At 48.9% G+C, this 23,708-nt stretch overlaps 1 protein-coding gene across 3 annotated transcripts in view; it reads right to left on the bottom strand.

Annotated features, from left to right (window-relative positions):
- The window catches only part of LOC118083080 (phosphofurin acidic cluster sorting protein 2), a 175,216-nt gene that overhangs the window by 56,742 nt on the left and 94,766 nt on the right, over positions 1 to 23,708 (bottom strand). For all 3 annotated transcript variants that reach the window (XM_035111139.2, XM_035111141.2, XM_035111140.2), the window contains exon 2: positions 1,994 to 2,081. In XM_035111139.2, the coding sequence (XP_034967030.2) occupies positions 1,994 to 2,081 (88 nt within the window). The remainder of the gene's footprint in view (positions 1 to 1,993; positions 2,082 to 23,708) is intronic.

A 23,708-nucleotide genomic window follows, 5' to 3' on the forward strand; every position in this document is an offset into this window, starting at 1 on the left:
GACAACTCCCACCAGCCCTCACTATTGGCTACGCTGGCTGGGTCCGATGAGAGTTGTCATCCGGCAACACCTAAAGGGTAGTTGGTTGGGGAAGGCTGGTCTGTTATGACATGTGTCTGCTCATTCAAACATTTCAGTTTTAAGCACATATGCAAGTACATGTCTCAAAACTATAAGATGTAGAGTAGGCTCATCTTTTTACTTCTGGCGCCCCATTTAGCAAAGTTCTTATTCAATACTTTCTGCAGAATGATGATGATGATGTATTACTTATACCCCACCCATCTGACTGTACCTAACTTTGGAACTCCTTGCCTATTGACATGAGGTAGGCGCTGAACTTTTTCTGCTGCCCGCACAAAGCACTTTTGTTTAGGAAGGCCTACAAAGACATGTACAAGTTACAGGCCCTTTATTTCTTTTTAGCTACTGTTAATTTAAATCATTCCTGGGCATTTTTAAATACCCGTGTTAATTGTTTTTACTGATAATTTTAACATGTTTCTTAAAAATTTAAAAGTTTTCTTACAATCAAGCAGTACAAAAAATTGTTAAATAAATACTGAAACAAAAATTCTCCTCCTCCTCCTCCTCCTCGCTTCCTATCCCATTGTGTGTTAAGTGTTTGAAGGCTACGAAATAGCTGCTGCATTCTAGCGCTGCGGGGTAGCTACCCTTTCAGCGCAGTCCAGAGCCTGTATCCATATATCCTTGTAATGCACATCATATATTTCTTTACTCCTAGAAGGTTATGAGCCCCAAAGGACAAGAACGGCACATTCAAAATCCCCAGATGGAAGGGATCCAAGAAAAGCAGAAAACACAGAAGGCTGAAGCGCCCCTGACAGCATTTCCGAAGTTCAAAATGCAAGGCCTCCCTTGTGATAGGCAAATATTTCATTAAAAGCGGCCGTTTGTCTCATTTACGAGATGGCTTCTTTGCTTTACGAGACGGTCCCTTGGTCCAGCATTTGAGGCATGCCCAAGATAGGGAGATTTGTGCTCTGCAGGTGCCTACCCTGGAGCAGCGAGGCCACAATCCCAGCCATTCCTAGCAAGACGGCCTGATGGGGATTGGCTTCCTGGTATAGAACTCTACTCTGAGTTTTGAGACAGAAATGGATTGCATGAATCTGCATAATTCTGTTGGCACGCTTAATTCCATTCATTTGATTGTTCAATTTATGTATTTTTGGCAAATCTTTGTTTGACAGATGCTAGGAAAAGAAAGCTGGGGGTTTTTTCTTCCAGCTGAGGGCCTGGAAATCAACGAGATACACCCATACCAGGGAGGACAGACCACAAACCCAGACCCTGGGCTTCCATTTAACTCCTAGAATATAGGAAGCTAGGGGAAAGCTGGGAAACCCGTCCATCCAGCAGTTCCCGGACTCTAACCCCAAACATCCCTTACCATTGACCATGCTGGCTGGCACAAATGGGAGTTGGAGTCCCACGAACAGCTGGAAGGCCGCAGGCTCACTATCCTTGACTTACAGGGTGCAAAGGCTGGTCCCACTTTCTTAGCTTCCATGTCCGAGATAATAGCCCTCCCTTGACTTAAAGTGAACGAGATGAGCTATTTTCTCCAAATAAAAAGAATGAAGCAAGGAGGTCCACAAGCTCAGAAACAAAGGAGGAGGACGTTTTACTCCTCTGGGCCCTTCCTAAACAATCTCGCCATTCTATAGCAGCCTGCCGGCTCCAACACATTTATCACACTCGCTGCTTCCTAGAAGTCAAAGGCCAATGTACAGAGAGAGACATGGAGGGTGGTGCCCTTCCTCAATCTCTCTCTCTTTTTAAAAAGTGTTGGAAAAAAACAAGCAACAAGTAGCCCCCATGTAAAGGCCAGGGGCACAATGGACAAAGCAACAACTTGAAGATGGAGAGGCGGCAGGAGCGAGACAGCAAAGCGAGGCACCTGTCCCACAGCCAGAGCTCGGTCTGGCCTTGCCCAGAGATGCCTGAGGACACAAGATCAGCGGCTTACCTGGATCTTCACAGCAATGAGCACAGAGCTGAGCTCCTTGTCCAGTTCCCTCAGCACGGTCAGCTTCTTCAGGCGGAGACTGCACAGCCTGTAAGACAGAGAGAATGGGACACATTCAGGCACCACCATCCCAGGGCCCCTGCCGCATGGTACGAGGCGCTTTGGAGACAGCCTGGTAGGTCGGCAGGCCACCGCTGCCCCCGCAGCTGCCTGCCCGGCGGAGGAAGAGGGCGAAGCCGTGCGCCGCCACGGAGAAAGCAGATCAGAAAAAGAGGAAAGGGGGGAAATTAACAGAGCCAAAGCAGGATTAAGGGGGATTATGCGCTGACAGGAAGTTGCAGGGCATGTGGAGCAGAGATCCCTGCCCAGCAGGAGCCATGGCCAGCTCTTCACTCAGACATCTCGGCTAACCCTGCCGTTGCTTTGATAGAAATGACCCGGTTCAAAGCAACCCTGCCCTCAACTTCACATAACCAAAAGGAAAAGAAAAGAAATTCACCTTGCTTATTTACAAGTCGCATTTTAACCATGTGATGCAAAAAAGCAGCTGCTCTTTACGATGGATTATTAGTGCTCCAATCCGACGCTAGAAACACAGGAGCAGAGTGATAAGCTGGCGGTCCAAGTTGGCAAGCAAGACCATGAATCTCTTGGACTGTTTGTCCAATCATGCTGGCTCCCCCAAGTTTTGTCCTGCCTTGGATTTGCAAGCATCCCTTGGCCCAATTCTTCCCGATCCACCTGTACTGCATGAACTGGGGAGAGTAGAGGGAAATGCCAACCCCCCTCTTACGCATCATGATTTATTTTTAAAACGAATGAAACAAAAATACATGTACATCACATTGTAGGCATTCAAGATGAGGGGAAGAAAGAAAACCAATACAGGTTACAGAAATGAAGACTGGGCGCGCATATATATATATATATATATATATATATATATATATATATATGGTGCATGTAGGTGACACAGCACCTTTCTCAGAAACCGCTTGACCGATTCTGTTCAAATTTGGACACAACATTCCATTCCACTGCGCGGAGGTTCCTATAAACTTACATTACAGAAATATGATACCTATCACAAGTAAAAATGGCATTTTATGAAAAAATAGCACCTTCCAGTGGACATCAAAGGAACACAGCTAGAAAACCTTGGCCCTCTATCGGAGGCTACACTGGTACTGCAGCTACTAGGCCGAATGGAGGCTCGCCTTTCTAGGCCGAATGGAGGTGGGGACGCGCCTGCCTGTGGGTTGGGGGCAGGAGGGGACAGGATAGATCATGGATCGGGATGGGGGGGGGAATCACAGGGATGAGCCACAGCAACACGTGGCCTGGCCAGCTAGTTAAGTATAAAATATGACCCATCATCTCTTTCTTCTTTTTCAGAATTTAAGAAGAGCTGTGCTGGATCAGGCCAACAGCCCATCTCCTCTAGCATCCTGTTCTCATGGCGGCCAACCAGATGCCCGTAGGAAAACCACATGCAGCTCCCGAGCACAACAACACTCCCCCCTCCTGTGCTTTTCCACGGGGTCTACTAGCTGCAGCCCACCAGAGAAAGAAAACTGCTCCTAATAGTACCATCAGGAAGAGAAGATCCAGATTATCTACGAATTCCACATACCGTACTTGCTTAACATGCCAGGACCAGTTTCATTATACCGACAGTTTCGTAATATTGAGATGGCCCTGGGAGCAGCTGCTGGAGACCGGGGAGTATACAGGGATCAATACAGCTCACAGCACCTGGGCAGCACTAAACATTGTCATTGTAAAAAGCAGATGGAAGAATGTCACTCCCCACATCTGCACCACCAGCATCCCTTTTGCTGGCATCAGTACAGGGACAGAAGTGGTCCAGATGTAGCTGTGCATTAACTCCAGATGGGTAGATTTAAGTGACGTGCGGCAACTGTCCTATGTAATGCACCTCGAAAGTTCAAGTAGAGCCATGTGTGAATTTTGGTACTGCACAGGTAGGGTGGAAAATAACACTTGACACCATAATATTCAGCATCTTCAACTATTATTATTACTTGCTGATCAGAAGGTTGGCGGTTCGAATCCCTGTGACGGGGTGAGCTCCCGTTGCTTGGTCCCAGCTCCTGCCAACCTAGCAGTTCGAAAGCACGTCAAAAAATGCAAGTAGATAAATAGGAACCGCTACAGCGGGAAGGTAAACGGCGTTTCCACGTGTTGCTCTGGTTTGCCAGAAGCGGCTCTGTCATGCTGGCCACATGACCTGGAAGCTATACGCCGGCTCCCTCGGCCAATAATGCAAGATGAGCGCGCAACCCCAGAGTCGGTCACGACTGGACCTAATGGTCAGGGGTCCCTTTACCTTTACCTTTAATCTGCAGAGTTCTCAAGAACTGTAGTACTCCAAGTGTCTTTCAGCAACAGAAAGCAAAGACCAATTTCTGGATCATTTCTCCCACCAACTCTGCAGAGAACCAAGACTATATACCCAAGAGTCATTTTACTTGGCAGGCATCTGCAGATATTCTGGCCTCTCTCACTTTAATATAATTGGTTACTTTCTCCACAAACACACACACAAACACACAACATCCCACATATTAACCGTGTTTTAACACCTGGCACTTTAGAGTCCTTCCAAAGGCGTGCAAAAAAATATTTTGGCAGCTGCTATTAGATACTGAACCTTCTTTTTAAAAACAAACAAGCATATGCTTGAAGATTTCCCGATAGCCATAGCCAATAAGGCAGGTTTGTAAACATGTGAGCCTCGGAATCCAGAGTGGTGTGTGAGTCGGATTTCCACAGTGGCAGGAGAAGGAAGCCTCTTTTCTATCTGAGGATGCATGCTTGCCAGAGCCTGTAGTGGGTGGGATCACTTTATTCTCTCTCTATCTCTTTCCACCCTCCACTTTCCTTGCCTACTGAGTGGGATGCCAAAGAAAAGACAAATACCCCTTGTCAAGAATGTCAATTAGCACATGGCACAGCAAACTATGGCAAGTTCTTAAAGAAATGGGAGTGCCTGATCACCTCATCTGTCTCCCGAGAAATCTCTATGTGGCACAAGAAGCTACAGTTAGAACTGGATATGGAACAACGGATTGGTTCAAAATTGGGAAAGGAGTACGACAAGGCTGTATATTGTCTCCCTGCTTATTTAACTTATATGCAGAATTCATCATGTGAAAGGCTGGACTGGATGAATCCCAAGCCGGAATTAAGATTGCCGGAGGAAATATCAACAACCTCAGATATGCAGATGACACAACTTTGATGGCAGAAAGTGAGGAGAAATTAAAGAACCTCTTAAGGAGGGTGAAAGAGGAGAGCGCAAAATATGGTCTGAAGCTCGACATAAAAAAAACTAAGCTCATGGCCACTGGCCCCATCACCTCCTGGCAAATAGAAGGGGAAGAAATGGAGGCAGTGAGAGATTTTACTTTCTTGGGCTCCTTGATCACTGCAGATGGTGACAGCAGTCACAAATTAAAAGACGCCTGCTTCTCGGAAGAAAAGCTATGACAAACCTAGACAGCATCTTAAAAAAACAGAGACATCACCTTGCTGACAAAGGTCCATTTGGTAAAGCTATGGTTTTCCCAGTAGTGATGTATGGAAGTGAGAGCTGGACCATAAAGAAGGCTGATCGCCGAAGAATTGATACGGTATTTTTGAATTATGGTGCTGGAGGAGACTCTTGAGAGTCCCGTGGACTGCAAGAAGATCAAACCTATCCATTCTGAAGGAAATCAGCCCTGAGTGCTCACTGGAAGGACAGATCGTGAAGCTGAGGCTCCAATACTTTGGCCACCTCATGAGAAGAGAAGACTCCCTGGAAAAGACCCTGATGTTGGGAAAGATGGAGGGCACTAGGAGAAGGGGACGACAGAGGATGAGATGGTTGGACAGTGTTCTCAATGCTACTAATATAAGTTTGACCAAGCTGTGGGAGGCAGTGGAAGACAGGAGTGCCTGGCGTGCTCTGGTCCATGTGGTCATGAAGGGTCAGACATGACTGAACATGAAGTGATCTGCCAGACATGGCATACTTGGATTTTCAGAAAAAACTTTGATAAAGTCCAGTTCAAGGTGGGGATGATAAGGGACACAATGTGGGGTGGGTGCATAAGGGAATGCTGGGAGCAGGCTGTCGTAGACCCCCATGCCTACCATTCATGGATACAGCACTCACGTTTAGGCACACTAATGAAAACATTGGAGGATGTCTGCAAGTATGTACAAAACGCATCATCACAAAAGTCAGGTCTCCTTTGCATAGAGCTTAGGTCACCTTGGCACAGAATTTCCAATTCCCGATGATGGGGCAAATATAAACCATCTTTCTGGGGTTGACACTGGCAAGTTTATCAGCTTTCCATTATCAACCAGGGCTGGCAGAAAGGTGGAGAGAGGAAGATGCACGAAGCAAGTGAAAGGAGAATGCAAAACTTCATTGAATAAGAGGAAATTGCTTTCCAAAACTACGTGAAGCAAGACTGCACACAATGATGTGCCCGTTAGGAGAAATGAACACCAAAATACTGCTGAATTTTCATGAGGAGTTGTTTTTTTAAACACTTACAAACTGATGTGGAAATGTGGGAAACAGAACTTAGGATTTGAAAAGGGAGAAACAGAGAGAACGCAAAGTTGACAGATTCGCCCATCTCTACATTTCACACCCTGGTCAGATTTGGGTGGTCATCTGTCAGCTTAATGATGAATGACATTTGTGCTCTTTACATGCTAACACTTTGCTCCTCCCTTCACAACAGTCAGCTGTTAACCATTTCCCAGCCTGGACAAAAAAACGGGAAACTATAATTAATGGAAGGCTTCCTGGCTCTCTCTCTCTCTCTCTCTCTCTCTCTCTCTCTCTCTCTCTCTCTCTCTCTCTCTCTCGGTGTTTGGTGGGGGTCTGGCCTCCCCCCCCAGACCTCTCTACCTGGCCCTTGGGACTTTTCCCATGGCCACACCCCCTCCCCAAGGCACAGCGCCTCTCTCCAAGTCACCGTGGTGTGGCCCTGCTCTCTCCTTGAATGCCTTTTTGGGGCTAGAATGTAATTTTGATCTGTAATAATGCCTTTCGCTCACCTGGATATAGATAGAGGACTGTGCGTAAGAAACCTCTAACGTTTACAAGGCTAGAATGTTGTTTGCTGCAATGAGCCATATTTGTCACTCCACCCACTTTTGTCTCTAGCCCTGTCCACCATTGATACTCTGCCCCCAAAAGACTACCCATGAGGGAATAAGGCCTTTGGTCTGAAAATGGTTCGCCACCCCTGCTCTCTCTATAAACCTGAAAGCATTGAACCCTAGGTCATTTAAACCCCGTCTACTCACAGGCAAGGAACCTCCCTCCCCCTGCAGCCCACTCCCAAACATGATCACATGGGAGGAAGTCTTGCTCGGTTCCAGGAGAGCAAACACAGGACTATAGGTAGATTCAGCTTCTGCAATCGCGGGGATTAAAAAGGCTTGAATAAGAAAGTAAAATCATTTTAAGATGAAAACATGGAGTCTCTCCATTCATTCCCAGCGTCGCTGAAGATGACTGACTGTCACAAAGAGAATGCCTGAAATCTCAAATGAGTTGAGTAAGCCATTAAGTAGAGATCCAGCTTGCATTCTTAGCCCACATCTATTAGAAAGCTTAGCGTTAAACTCACATAACCAAGAATTGGTATGAAAAATTGTGTGTGTTTAGATGGCATATAATCATCAATGGAAAAGAAGCCGTACTTGGCTGGCATCTCCTTCTCCCTCCCTTCCCTGTGGGGAGATTTTTCTAGTGCATTTTACAGACTAAGGCCCTATCTGCATTATACATTTAAAGCAGTATCATACCACTTTAAATAGCCATTGCTTCCCCAAAGAATCCTGGGAACTGTAGTTGATTAAGGGGGCTTGGGAGTTGTTAGGAGACCCCTATTTCCCCTGTACAGTGACAATTCCCAGGGTTCCCTGGGAAGGAGGACAGGTTGTTAAACCACTGCCGCCAGGGGAGCCATGCTTGCATCATTTTCTGGTCCGATAAGTTTTCTCTTTTAGACATGGCAGCTGCTTTGCATTATGCCACACCCCCCACCGCAGCCATTTTGTGACTGGCACCCACAGCACGGCCAAAAAGTTCCAAATGTGCTCACTGGCCCCAAAGGACTGACCAGTTCTGGTGTATTGTGCAGCCAGCCCCTACCTGGAGAGCTGTGTGATGGAGCCACAGCAGAATGGCAACTGCAGCAGATGTAAGCCATCAAAACTTTTTTTCTAAAACAACCACACTTTTACAGCTCCCTAAGCCTTCGCCCTCCAGTTAAGAAGTCTGTATTTACAATGGGGTTTTCGTCAGTCCTATAGATAATTTTAAGGGTTTACCATATGCATTCCCTTGATGGTTCTTTAGTCAGTCCGCAAACGACGACAAGCCCCTCCACACGAGCCAATTAGGAGAATGCATCTTTTGGGACACTCTAGCAAAATGCTTTACCCCAATCCTCTTATTGCTACTGAGCACTAGCTTTCGTTGATCTTTGGCTCGCTATAATAAACCAGCCCTGAGACCAGCCACAGGCCCCTAAAGGGAAAGTCTGGGTCCCGAGAGGGCACCGGTATTCACAGATCTCTAAACATACGCAAACATATACGCACATACTAATTCCCAAACCTCCACCAGCTCCTTCCCCTGCCATTTCAGGATCTATAGGGAAAGATGGGAGGAGCCCACAGGAGTTGTCCTCTTGCTGTGTTGCAACTACGCAGGGAATGATCCAACAGTCAACAACTGCTCTCTTCTTTGCTCTTTTCTGGGGATCTGCTCTAACAGGATACTTTTCGCAAAGCATCTGCTTTTCAGAATGGTGCCAAGGTTCAGATCCTTCTGACCCCTATTGCCACCTTCACCTAATAAGGCACACTCCTTAATTCTGGATGAATGGAGGTGGGTTGCACTGCCAGAGGAAGAGGGGGGTGAGGGGGAGCACACTGCCCCCGACACCACAATGCCAGTGGAGTGCCACCGTGGCTGCTTCCCCCACGAGCGCTGGGTGCCACGCCCCTGTGGGCGGCATACCATGGCCCCGGGACACGCGCCACGGCCCCGGGACGCCCGCCCGCCACACCCCCGTCTGCTCTCCTCCCCCGGTGCCAGAGCATGAAGCTCTGCCACTGGTAGGTTGCTCTTTTAGGGTGAAGGAAACACACTCTTGACCATAGGCTCCTCCAGACAGCCTCTTTATTGAGCATTCACTTTGATTTATTCATGGCGCAGTTACACGGCGATGAAGCATTCGTCCTGATTTGCTTGTGGGTGTTTACACACCTTTCTGTCCATCATCCATTCGTTCCATGCTCTGCAATGCACTTCTTTTTTAAAGCGTCCTTTAGTCCCATATTGAAGCAGAATACAGGCTTTGTGCCTGCAACAATATCATTGTGTAAGCCTGAATTTCCTGATAAGCGCTAGAATCCCTCCCACAAAATGCAGACAGTCCAGAGGTGTCCCAAGTTCCAACATACTCGCTTACTACCGTATTTCCCATGCTCCAGGATCAAGCCAAGGCTAGGAGAGGATAAGCAAACAGGTGGAGATGGTGCGGAGGAATAGCAGAAGGAGCATCAGAGAATGTCAGCGAGGCCCTTGCAGGGGTTTGGGTCTCAACAGGCATCCAATCGAGCGAGTCCCTGATCCTGGTTCTAGTCAAATGCTTTGGTAGAAGATTATGAGTGGTACCCAATGTTAGTTAAAACCAGAGCAGATCCGTCAATATCACTGGACTTAACTAAAGGTCTGTCAATTTCAATTTGTCAAGTCGGGGTATGATTCCTGTTTGGGGTGGCTAATCTCTGGCCCTCCAGATGTTGATGGTCTACAACAGTGTTTTTCAACCTTTTTTGGGCAAAGGCACACTTCTTTCATGAAACAAATCACGAGGCACACCACCATTAGAAAATGTTAAAAAAATTAACTCTGTGCCTATATTGACTATATATAAAGTAATTCTCCCATGGCACACCAGGCAACATCTCGCGGCACACTAGTTGAAAAACACTGGTCTACAACACCCATCATCCCTAACAACTGGCCATACCAGCTGGAGCTAATGAGAATCTAACAGCATCTGGAAAACTTAAGACAAATATTATTTTTTTATAGAATTTATATACCGCCCTATACCCGGAGGTCTCAGGGCAGTTCACAGAACAAAATCAAAATATAAAACCACAATATTTATAACAAAAATAAAAACAACAAATATTATCCAACGAAATATTTGCCAGGACAAGGGTGTGGAAAGAGAAACTACCTACCTCACCCAAATAGACTTGTTACCAAGGCAAAAAGTTAAGTATCATGCACTAGTCCTCATATGTTTTGTTTTTCAGTTCAGTTTCCATCCTTCTCTGCATGTTGCTTCTAAGGAGATTTCATCAAGATTTTTACTCCTTTGATACCCCATCCATTTGTTCTCGTACCCGTGAGCAACTATAACACAAATTTATCTTAAAAAAAAAATCCTGATTAAAATGCAGTAAAATATAGGCCAACTTCTGTTAATGCCTCCATTTATCCTAATCTATCCAAGTCATTTAAATCAAGATTTTAAAAATGTTGGCTCGTTGCATTCATATCATAAGCAGCCAGCAGCATTTTGCTTTCATACATAAAATTATCAGGGGAAACACATTTTAATTTTAATGGCAAGCTTTATAAAATGCAGATCGGTGTCTTATGTGCAGCATTACTTTTTCTAAAATAACTGTTTCTTAAAATCATAATTTTCATATTTGATTTTTAATAGGGCAATCAACACTGAGTTAATCAACAAACCTGTTACCAGGAGTGTTCTTTGACAAATCCCTATACACTGGAAAGAGTAATATATACAGACATAGAAACCAAAACATATACCGGTAGCACAATCCTATGCATGTCGAGCAGCCCTTCCAGACATCCTTTTTGTTGTGCATTCATGATGATTTGCGATCATAATGTTATCAGGGCAGTTACACATATTGAGCTTTCAATCCTACTTGTAGCTACAGAATGTTTGGGTGGGCAGACAACTTCATTTCCACGATCAGTATGTGCCCTGCAGCCTCCTCCTTACATCCTGCAACTTTTAATACTACAAATGTTCCAGGGTTTGCTTGTCGTCCCCGCTTTTCACTATAGCACACGAGTGCCCCAACATCCTTGCATTGCAGCAGTAAGGCAATGATGTTGGGGAAGCACTGCAGAATGAATCCACCACTAACACACTGTTATTCATTAATGGCATGTTGTAGAATACATGTGCAAGAAAACTTCAATCCAGGGTGTGGGGTGGGGGCGTTAATATTAGCACAGGTTCATTCTACCACATTCTTGTAATTTGGCAGTCGTGTGAACAGGCCCTGAAAGCACAGTGGGAACGGACTGTGAACCAACAGCCCCTTAAGAACATTCTTTAAAAGCCAGCAGCCCTTACTTACGAATTGCTAACACACCTCCAACTTCCCAGCAATCTATCCTAGACTGTGTGCCCACCATACATTTAAAGCACATGACTTCCCCCAAAGAATCCTGGGAAGGATAGTTTGTTAACGGTGCCGATAACTTTAGTCTGGTGAGGTATAAACTACAGTTCCCAGGATTCTTTGTGGGGAACATAGCTGCCAAGTATCCCGTATCCGCCGGGAAAACCCCTTTTTTCTTACCGTTTCCCGGCGGTCTCCCGTTTAGCGAAAAATCCCGGTATTGTCCCTTAAATCGGGATACTTGGCAGCTATGAGTGGAGGAGAATGCAATTGTTAGCAACCCTAATTACCCGGCCATTTTTCTGGTGCCGCTTGCCCTTCTATGGGCACCAGAAAATGGCGGCGCCGGCGCCGGAAGTCACTTCCACGCATGACCGGAAGTTGCGTGACACGACTTCCGGTGGCGCTTTGCCCTTCTATGGGCATCAGAAAATGCCGGCGCCGGCGCCGGCAGTCGCTTTTACGTGTTTCCGGTCATGCACGGAAGCGACTTCCGGCGCTGGCGCCGCCATTTTCTGGTGCCCATAGAAGGGCGAAGCGCTACCGGAAGTTGCGTCACGCAACTTCCGGTCATGCGCGCGCTGCCGATCCTGGATATTTACGACCCGGACTTGGCAGGTATGGTGGGGAATTGTGTCCTTTAAATATATGGTGTGTATGTGGCCCTGTACTGTGATACAAACAATTGCCAAAATTCCAAGAGAGTTAACTCTGGCATTTAAGCAAATCTGCAACAATTTCTTTCTTTCAATAATTTATTGTGCTTCCAATACCCCCGTTTTTAAATCAGCAGGCTGCCTGAGGAGGGAATTGTAGTAATGGAAGAGGGAAAATAAGAGATGAGATGAGCCTTAAAGCTCACAGTTCTGTTTAGCTCATCCCTAGCTTCTGAGAATCCACTAAGAAACCACCAGGCACAGACCATATTAAGCATTTCTAATTCTCTTTATAGCCATAAGTGCCTAGCAATGTTTCTAAAAAGAATAGCAAAAACTGGGGTTCTTAAAATGCAGAATTTGATACCAAAAGGCTGTCTTTGGAACAGCAACCTTGGGGATAAGTAAAACAAAGAAGATTCTAATTAGAGATGGGGAGAATTTGTGTATAGGTATTAGCCCAAAGGCTGAAAGTGGGCAACAGTAGATCAAACCTATAAAATAGTTCTTTTATAGCTTTTAACAGTCAATTAAAATGCATCTAAAACCTGCACACCACACAAATGGCAGCTCAAATAAAACGATTTTACGGCACATTGAAATAACGCAAAGTTGTGCTGCGCAGGCGCTGCTAACAGAAAACTCCCAGGTAATCGGATGTATCATAGTGGGACATCCAGGAGACAACCGTGGGACCAGCCTTCCTAAGCCAAACACATAAAGCTTTACAGCAGGGATGGGGGAGATGTGGCCCTGCAGATGTTGCGGGACTCCAGATCCCATCAGTCACAGCCAGTATGGCCAATGCTGAAGGATGCTAAGAGTTGCAGCCCATCAACACTTGGAGAGTCCTAGGTTCCCCATCCCTGTTTTATTGGGTTGCAAGCCAACATATTGATTCGCAACCAGAAAAAGAAGCCAGTGCAATACGCTCAAGCTCCCAGATATAATAGTGAGAGCCTTGTGAAATGCACATTACACAACCTTTAGCTTTGAAGCGACGAATGCAAAGCAAGTTACACATATGCACTTTCCTAAAAGGCAAAGAAGTTACTTGTGGAGCAGGAGCAGAAATAAATTGGGTGTGGTGCTCATTTGCACCACTTTGCAAGGATACAAAATATGCATCTTCTCACACTTTGGGCGATCTAGTCCACCCCACTGAAAGCAATGCATGGTGAATAGAGACCCGCACTCAAATTTAGACCTGTTTCTGCCCCAACAAATGAGATTCGTGTTCAGAAGCTGCTTCTGCACACCAATCTTCTTAAGAGCTCCGCTAGGCATTGTGACCAATGGTATGGGTGTGTGGGTGGGCATTTAACAATGTCTGGTTTTTATTCTCAAAAGAACAAGTGCGGGAGAGATCAAAATCACGATTGCACCATGTGAGGAGCGGGGTTATAGCCTTGGTCACCACGATGCAGAGTCAAGGAAAAATCTCACCTCCCATAGAACTGCTATTCACTGCAAGAAGGAAGCTTCCATTGGGGCCACTGGAAGTTTCCTTTCTGAAGCTTGGGGGGGATTTTCATCAGGACTTCTACTTAGGGAAAGGAGGGTAAGTCCCTCACTGCACTGTGTTGTCTTGATCCATACGCCTCCCACAAAAATTAAACAGGTTAAAATACATACACATATTGAATGTATCATCTAGTTTGTCCCTTAACTGGATGCCAACAAGAAAATGGAAGAATAGGGTGATTGAAGGAAATGGGGGGGTATGCTTTCTTTGGATCTCTCTTCCTACCTGCACTAATTTTTGCCGCCCCCGCCCCCCCCTCTTGGGACCACACATAAAAGTTAAAAAGCAATATTTAAAGTCAAAAGAATAGCGTATTCAACCTTCTTTTGATTTCAAATACAGATTTTCAGCATGGGCTCCCTATTGGCTTACGTCTTCTTTTTATCAGTGACAAAAAGGGGAGGTGGGAGATTCGTTTCTCTGTTAATTCCTTCAATCTTGCTGTTAATAAGTCTTGTTCAGGGATGCTTGGAGGGAAGAAGAAAGTTCAAAGCCAACAAAGGAGAAGGAAAGAAGAAAAGCAGAGTCTTGGAGGCAGAGAGGCTCTGTTCTTGGTGGAAAGGGGGGGGAGAGAGATTTCCCCTCTCAAAAGGAGTAGGAGCAAAATACACAAAAACCGATTCTCTGCGTCCCCCTTCCCCAGTTTATTATTAGATCAACATTTTTTAACCATGTCCCATTCTTTGCCATGTTTTCCTCTACGCTTGTGCGTGTTGTTACTGCGTTCATTCTATGTTTATTATATAAAATGCAGTTATAAAAGCACATACAGTGGTGCCTCGCAAGACGAATTTAATGCGTTCCACGGGTCTTTTATTATAACGAAAAATTCGTCTAGCGAATCCCATAGGAATGCATTGAATTTTTTTGAATTTTTTTTTTTGCCCATAGGAACGCATTAATTGAATTTCAATGCATTCCTATGGGAAACCGCGATTCGCTAGACGAATTTTTCATAAAACGAATTCGTCTAACGAGGCAACCTTCGCTCGAAAAATCCTTTTGTTAGGCGGAAATTTTGTTAAGCAGGGCATTTGTTAAGCGAGGCACCACTGTATACTACAATATCTAAAATACACCATACATCAAAAAGATACGAAGTCATCATGGACAAAACGTGCTCATCCTGCAACTGCATAAAAGGGACAAGTTCTACCCTATCCTTCTACAAGATGAGCACCAAGACAAGCTAGGGTATCATGACACCATATGACCCCCAGTTATGAGCCATGTTCCTGAGTGAACAGCAACATCTTCACCTGGTGCCTAAAAGTTTAGATAGATAGATGATAGATAGATAGATAGATAGATAGATAGATAGATAGATAGATAGATGATAGATAGACAGAGGCACAGACATATACTTGCTGGTGTGGTGCAGCACTACAGAGCTGGCCTCCCAGTATTAGCATTGTGGTTGTTTACCAGCATGAGGGACAGGAGGGCAGGAGGGATATTGCGCCAGTGTGGGAGCGCTGATGGGAATGTCGGCTCCTGTCTAGGGGTACACTTCACACTCACACCTGATAACCAAGGACATCACTTCAGGCACCTGACAAAAGTGGACTCTAACCCACAGAATTAGGGATGGATCTGTCTGTTTCCTATCTACGTCAATTATGGATGCATTCATTCAAAGATCCACTCTGTCGTGTTTGTGCACTAACCTGTGAACTTTTTTTAAAAAAAAATGTGCCTAAGAATTTGCATTTATTTATCTCAAAGTACTCGTTTCCCCTATTTGCCTTAACATGTGCTTTCTTTTCCTTAAATATTTTGATCGTTTGTTTTTTCCTGAGCCAAGCACTGTATTGCGAAATGCAGAAAAGGGCAAAATCTGACAGGTTATCGCGCTCTCATTCATGTGTTAGTCTGGGGATTCGGTGTGAATGGGGTTGGTTCACTTCCAAATGCGGGTGAGAAAAATGCTCTTCTAGCCCTACAATAAAGCTTATGTCATAATGCATGTGCTGGTCTTCAAAGGTGTCCCTAGACTCGTTGCAGTTTTATCCGAGCAAGACAAGCCACATGCCACACTTCTCGTAACACCAATATTTCTGACGGCTCGGGCAAGCCTGCTCCACATGCCAATCCCTCTAGCCAATCCCTCTAACCCAGTGGTCAGCAACCTTTTTCAGCCGTGGGCCGGTCCACCGTCCCTCTGACCATGTGGTGGGCCAGGCTATATTTTTTTTAGGGGGGTGGGAATGAACGAATTCCTATGCCCCACAAATAACCCAGAGATGCATTTTAAATAAAAGGACACTTTCTACTCATGTAAAAACACGCTAATTCCCGGACTGTCCGTGGGCCAGATTGAGAAGGCGATTGGGCCGCATCCGGCCCCCAGGTTGTAGGTTGCCTACCCCTGCTCTAACCCTTTCCACAGCTTCTGCCACCCAGGCCTGGCTTCGCAAAGAGTTCATTTTCGGTCTGATGAACAGGAAACTCCACACCTCTAGCCTGCAATGTCCTCAAGGTGGCAGCAGTTTACTGGCTTCAGTCACCCTTTAGGTAAGGAACAGAGGAAATAAATGACTGCCTAGACCACTCAGGAATGTGAAAATCTCTGAAAACAGGAGGACATATTCTCTCTCTCTCTCTCTCTCTCTCTCTCTCTCTCTCTCTCTCTCTCTCTCTCTCCCTCCTCTCCCCACCCTAAAAAAGGGGGTTATTGGTAACAAGCCGGGCACACAGATCTGTCCAAGCAGCATGTGTGCAGCTACTACAAAGCCGTAGAAGAGGAGAAATGCATCCGATTCTACTAAATCGCTCCTTCCACATGCAAAGGCAGACGTTGGAAATGGTCCGACACAGACAGAGGAAACACTGGCGGAGGCTGAGCTAAGCTGGCATCAGTTCACTGTTCTGCTCACAGCGATCGCTGCTTCTCTCTCTCTCTCTCTCTCTCTCTCTCTCTCTCTCTCTCTCTCTCATTGCCATGTTCATTATGGTGTCCCTGCAGGATGCCTGCTTCCTGCAAATGGAGCTAACAGCAATCCACGGCCAGCGTTACTTCCCTGGGGCTGAGAGAGGACTGGAAGCCGCTCCCAAGCCCCAAAGCAGCGGTAGGCTTGTTGGTGGAGCTCTCTAAACATGGACACCGAGAGGAGAGAGAGAGAGGACGAACAAAATCTGGGGTGGTGGACAGTGGGGTTTGCGCAGCAATTACATTATCGTCAATGCCAGTCTGTTTGGAAATTGCAAGCTGCATCCCGTAAAGTGAATATCACCCATCAGGCTCCCTCGCTGCTAAGCTTGAATCCCCATGGATTCAATATCCTTCATGGAAATAAGCTAAAGGCCTAAAAATAGGCACAAGAAAGGAACGGGCTGAGCCTCCCAGCACCCCTTTGAGCTCAGCTGAAGCAGCCACAGCTTCGCTTGCAAGCTGAGCAAGCACGCCTGTGCATTTCGAAGAACGCCTTCCTCTCGGATGCCAGTCCTGCTCTTCACGCCCTTCCCTCTGCTGGCCTCAGGCTTCCCGCTCCCTCACAAGCATCTCTGACCAAGACTTACTCCCCCCCCCCCCGGCAACACTGAAGGAATGGCAGTTTAGTCATGTCCGACTCTTTGTGACCCCATGCCAACCATCTCGTCCTCTGTCGTCCCCTTCTCCTTGAGCCCTCAATCTTTCCCAACATCAGGGTCTTTTCCAGGGAGTCTTCTCTTCTCATGAGGTGGCCAAAGCATTGGAGCCTCAGCTTCAGGATCTGTCCTTCCAGTGAGCACTCAGGGCTGATTTCCTTAAGAATGGATAGGTTTGATCTTCTTGCAGTCCATGGGACTCTCAAGAGTCTCCTCCAGCACCATAATTCAAAAGCATCAATTCTTCGGCGATCAGCCTTCTTTATGGTCCAGCTCTCACTTCCATACATCACTACTGGGAAAACCATAGCTTTAAATATACGGACCTGAATTAAGCACTGCCAAAAAAGAAAATGAGCCAATGTGCTGTTGATCAAGTTCCACAATGCTTTGAAAAACATTTTTTTAACCCCTTCCCCTTTATTACAGGGGGGCGGGTGGTTCAGCCATGATCAGCATTACCTGTCTGAGATTATGTGTTTCATCTTCTCCCCCTCTTCTCTGGCAACGTAGTTTGCCCAAACCAGTAAACTGTGGTTTGCCTTAATGAGAAAGGGGTGGATTGCTACATGTAGGAAAGTGGATGTGCCCAAAGTCATTCTGGTTCGTTAACAGAAATTTGGAGGAAGCGGGTTTGTTGCCCAAGAGCCAGTGTGGTGTAGTGGTTAAGGGCGGCAGACTCGTAATCTGGGGAGCCGGGTTCATGTCTCCGCTCCTCCACATGCAGCTGCTAGTCACACTTCTCTGAAGTCTCTCAGCCCCACCCACCTCACAGGGTGTCTGTTGTGGGGAAGGAGGGTGTGAGGGACAGGGGATATCGCGAAGTCCCTCCCCTCCTGAGTTCAAGCCCATCCCCGAGCACAGGGGAAAGCAGAGAGAGTTCCGATTCCAATGGGGAAGCAGGAAGTCGTGTCCGAGGCTCAGGCAAGGTAGAGGAGCCAGGGTCCCAGGTGGGACAGGAAGGGGCGAATAAGGGGGGGAGACCCATCCCCCCAACTCCGGAATTACGCAGAAAGAGGAGGGGAAAGAGGATGGGTCTGCCAAAGCTTTTGTGTTGGAGAAAGACGCGCCAAAAGCCATTCGGAGGTGCTGGAACCGACTGACCACATCACTCCGTGTAAATAGCAATGACTTCAGCACTGTAAATACGCAGCACCAATAAAAGAATAAAATGCAGAGCTGCGTAGCGTCGTTACTCTGAAGTAGCCCACTCCGGCCACTGTGACAGCAACCTCCGAATCCTTTTTTGGGCTACTTTGGAGTTGCCGGGATGAGCGTGTCAGAGGCGGAGAGATGGCGGCAGATCGCGGAGAAAGCCCAGCAAGAACTGCAGCAGCTGTCGCTGCAGGCGCAGGGGGAATTGAAGGCAGCTAAAGAAGAGACTAAGAAGGTCCAGGACGACCGGCTACAACTTGCGGAACAGGTGAGAGCGCTACAGGAAAGAGAGCAGGAATTAAGGGCGGTGGCGGTAGACCTCCAAAACAAGCTGGATGCAGAGAAAAACAAGGCGGGAGGGGCACCCCAAGTCCAAGTGCTGCCAGGAAGGAGAGCCGGGACCCTAGTAAGCAAGTTCAATGGAGACCCGAGGGAATATCAGGGCTTTGAGACTGAGATTGTGTATGCTCTTGAGCTGCACCACGATGAGTTCCCTGATGATGAGCACAGGGTAGCGTTTATTGTGGAGCACCTTACCGGGGCAGCCAGGGAGTGGCTAAGACCGTTAATCGCAACAAAGAATCCTTGCATGAAGAATGTCAAACTATTTCTAGAAGGTTTGAAAACGATGTATTCGTCCGATAGTCATATGGACCAGACTAAGGAGGAACTTCATAATTTACGCCAAGGAAATATGACAGTTCGCGCGTATTGGGCGAAATTCACCATGCTGGTGCACAGATTGGGGTGGGAACTAGAGTCACCCCCAATGCAAGCGGCGTTCTACTTGGGGTTGCATGAGGAGGTGAAGGATGAGCTCTCGAGAGGTCCAAAGCCCAGTAATATGGATCAGCTGAGCAAAGCGGCTCTGGCGGTGGGGGTGAGACAGGAATCCCGGTGGAGCGACAAGCAAGCAACGCGCGCAAAGCGGGCTTGGTTCCCACGGTCGCAGGAGAAGCCACTCCCCCAACAACCCTTTCAAGCCACGCCTGGGGCCAGCCAGGACCAGGAACCCATGCAGATTGATAGCGCGCGCGCGCGGGCTTTTCAAACCCCAGCGGCGCCAAGACGCAAGGAGGGAAGGGGTGGGAATTGCTTTCTCTGCAACTCCCCCCAGCATCTCGTCAGAGACTGCCCACATCGCAGGGAGTGGCAAGGAAAGGCGGGAACGGTTGTGCCCTCCCCCACTGACGCAGCACCACAGCAGGGAAACGGGAAAGCCTGGCTGCAGGAGACAAGGGGCAGCAGCCAGGCACAGTCAGCAGACAACAGCCCCAGCCCACCCACCCGCACAGAGAGGAGCAGAGCCAGCCCACCCCTCCCAGAGCAGGAGTGGTTCTAGAAGTGACGCTCACGCTCCCAAATGGCTATCCCCTGACGGTCCTCGCCCTAATTGACAGTGGGGCGTCAGCGAACTTCTTCTCGAGAAACTTTGCAGAAGAGCACCAGATCCAGCTTCTGCAGCTGGATTTTCCTCTGCACGTGGCGACCATTGACGGCAGAGAGCTGCTGGGAGGGGCCATCACTCATCAAACCCCCCCCCATGAAAATGACGGTGGGAAGGCACTCAGAGACACTGGCATTCAACGTCACCACCATCTCAGACCCCCCCATCGTCTTGGGCATGAGCTGGCTGGCGCGCCACGACCCCTCCATCAGTTGGCACCAGAGATGCATCACTTTTGGATCGGACTTTTGCCTGGAACATTGCATGCAGCACCAACCAGGGGAGGGGCCTCCCATAGCCACGGTGGCCACCATGCACGTCAAAGGGGGTGAGGCGATACCCAAGCCGTACTGGGACCTGCAGGAGGTCTTCAGCGAAGCGGAGTCCGACCACCTACCCCCACACAGGCCTTTTGACTGCCAGATCAACCTGGTGCCAGGGGCAACTATACCCCCAGCCAAGCTGTACGCCATGTCAGACCAGGAACTGGAGGATCTGCGCGCTTTCATCGACAAGAACCTCAAGCGGGGGTTCATCAGAGAAAGCAAGGCAGCAGGGGGCAGCCCGGTCTTCTGGGTGGACAAGAAAGACACGCAACAGCGCCATCTTGTGGTGGATTTTAGACGGCTGAATTCAGTGACAGAGCCAGTGGCTTTCCCCATGCCCAGAGTGGATGATCTCCTGACAGCGGCACGCAGGGGCAAGATTTTCACCAAGCTAGACCTGAGGGGGGCGTACAACTTGATCAGGATCCGGGAAGGCGATGAATGGAAAACCACGATGTTCACGCCTCTGGGCTCTTTTGAATATCTGGTGATGCCCTTCGGGTTGCAAGGGGGCTCAGCATGCTTCCAGGCCTTCATGCACCACGTCCTGGGGTCCCTCCTCTTCAGGAAATGCTTGGTCTTCCTGGATGACATCCTTATCTATTCCGATGACCCAGTGCAGCATGTGAAAGATGTCAGGGAGGTGTTGCAGCGCCTGAAGGAGAACCACCTGTATGTGAAGCTGGAGAAGTGCAAGTTTCACACCAAGGAGGTGGACTTCCTGGGCTACAAGCTGTCAGACAAGGGGCTGGCGATGGACAAGGACAAGGTGCAGGCCATCCTGGACTGGCACAGCCCCAGGACGCGCAAAGATGCCCAACGCCTACTAGGCTTCGCCAACTTCTACAGGAAGTTCATCAAGAACTTCTCTCGCGTTACGGCTCCCATCACTGACTGCCTGAGAGGCAAGCAGAAGTTCAGGTGGACACCAGAGGCGCAAGCAGCGTTCGAAAGCCTCAAGAGGGTGTTCGCCTCAGACCAGAACCTGTTCCACGTGGTTCAGGACGCGCCCCTACGCGTGGAGACAGATGCTTCTGATAAAGCTGTGGGCGCCATTTTGTTGCAACTGGACGCCAACAGAGAGTGGAGACCCTGTGCCTTCTTCTCCAGGAAGTTGACCCAGCCAGAGCGAAACTACACGGTGTTTGATCGGGAACTTCTTGCGATCCACGCTGCGTTCCAGCACTGGAGACACTTCCTGGTGGGCGCCAAGCACCCCATCCAGGTGTGCACAGACCACAAGAACCTGGAGTTCTGGAGAACTGCCAGGGTGCTCAACCAGCGGCAGATACGGTGGGCAGAGTTCTTCTCGAACTTCAACTTCTCCATACACTACATCCCGGGAGAGCAGAATGTCAGGGCGGATGCCCTCTCCCGCAAGCCAGAGTACATGGAGGAGGAGGCGCCACCGGCACCCAGGCACATTTTCCCCCCGTCAGCATGGTCCTGCGGAGCAGCAGTGGTGAGCGAGGCAGAACTCACAGCACTGACGGCAGCGGATGATTTTGCCAACCGCATCTTCAGAGAACTGAGAGGGGGGGGGAGCAGGCAAAAGACTTTGCAGAACGCAGGGGGCTGCTTTTCTACAAGGGTGCACTGTACCTGCCCACCACCCAGCTTAGACGTACGGTCCTCAAGCAGATGCACGACAACCCAACGGCGGGTCATTTTGGGAGGGACAAAACCGCTCACCTAGTCATGAGACACTTCTGGTGGCCAGGGGTGCGGGAAGATGTTCGAGACTATGTACGGGGCTGTGACACCTGTCAGCGGGCAAAGGTGGTCAGAGCAGCGCCACCGGGATTGCTGGAGCCCTTAGCCACGCCACACAGGCCGTGGGAAGTGGTGTCCATGGACTTCATCACAGATCTGCCTTCTTCCAGGGGCAAGACCGCAGTGTTGGTGGTGGTGGACCTCATGTCCAAAATGTGCCACTTTATACCGTGTGCCAGGGCGGTCTCTGCAGAAGAGACAGCCAAACTGTTTGTGGATCACGTATTCAGACTGCATGGATTACCTTTAAGGGTTATTTCGGATCGTGGCCGCCAATTTGTTTCCAGGTTCTGGCGGCGGCTCATGAACCTCCTGCAGGTGGAGGTCAGCTTGTCGACGGCTAGACACCCGCAGACCAATGGACAGGCGGAGAGGGTCAACGCCATTCTGCAGCAGTACCTGAGATGCTACGTCAGCCAGCGGCAAACGGACTGGGTGGATCGCCTGCCACTGGCAGAATTTGCCTACAACAATGCGGTGCACGTCTCCACAGGGGTGTCGCCCTTTAAGGCCAACTACGGGCGCGACCTCAGATCTTTCCCAGAGAGGGAGGGGGAGGAGGAGGAGGAGGGCCCACAGGCTGAGGATTGGGCAGAGGAACTGGAGACGGTGCACCAGCAGCTCAGAGAACACTTGGAGAGAGCCAAGGAAGCGTACAAGAAGGGGGCAGATCACCACAGGCGACCGGGGGAGGTCATTAGGGTGGGGGACAAAGTTTGGTTGTCCTCGGAGGGCCTTCCCATCAGAGGGAGGTGCAAAAAGCTGGCGCCCAGAAGGTTGGGCCCCTTCACGGTCACGCAACAGGTCAACCCGGTGGCATACAGGCTGGCACTGCCAGAGGACATGAGGGTGCACCCAGTGTTTCATAGATCGCTGCTGTCGCCGTACAGGGAAAGCAGCAGGCTCCGAGGCAGCGAACAAACCCCTGAGGAAGGGGGGGAGAGAGAAGGCAGGGAGCAACTCAATGAGGCCACGGCCATCCTGGACTCAAGGAGGGGGGTGGGGGGCCTGGAGTACCTCATGGCATGGGAGGATGCTCCACCGTCCCAGAATGAATGGGTCCCAGCCACTCAGATACAAGAGGAATTCCTGGTAGAAGAATTTCACGCCCTCTTTCCCCATAGACCCAAGCCCTGGCACATGGAAAGGGAGGGGGAGGGGGAGGAAGCACGGGAGAGCAGTTCACCATGGCGCTGGGAAGCGGAGTTTGAGGAACCAGAGGATGAGGTATGGGTGTCACCGAGATCCACCCAGTCAGAGGAAGGAGCAGATTGGCAGAACATTTTTACCCCTACCAGCTCTGACGCCACGGACTTTTTGGGATTCCCGTCCTCCCAGGCGGAAGGGGGGGGGGCTCGCAGGACTGGGGGGAGGTGTTCACACCAACGGGCTCGGAAAGCACTGAGTTCTTAGGCTTCCAGTCGTCACCGACACCTGGGGGGGACCTGGGGAGGGGTGAAGGAGAGCTTGGGAGGGGGGTGGATGTGAGGGACAGGGGATATCGCGAAGTCCCTCCCCTCCTGAGTTCAAGCCCATCCCCGAGCACAGGGGAAAGCAGAGAGAGTTCCGATTCCAATGGGGAAGCAGGAAGTCGTGTCCGAGGCTCAGGCAAGGTAGAGGAGCCAGGGTCCCAGGTGGGACAGGAAGGGGCGAATAAGGGGGGGAGACCCATCCCCCCAACTCCGGAATTACGCAGAAAGAGGAGGGGAAAGAGGATGGGTCTGCCAAAGCTTTT

This window comes from Zootoca vivipara, chromosome 3 (genome assembly GCF_963506605.1).
Source record: "Zootoca vivipara chromosome 3, rZooViv1.1, whole genome shotgun sequence".
NCBI classification, from domain to species: domain Eukaryota; kingdom Metazoa; phylum Chordata; class Lepidosauria; order Squamata; family Lacertidae; genus Zootoca; species Zootoca vivipara.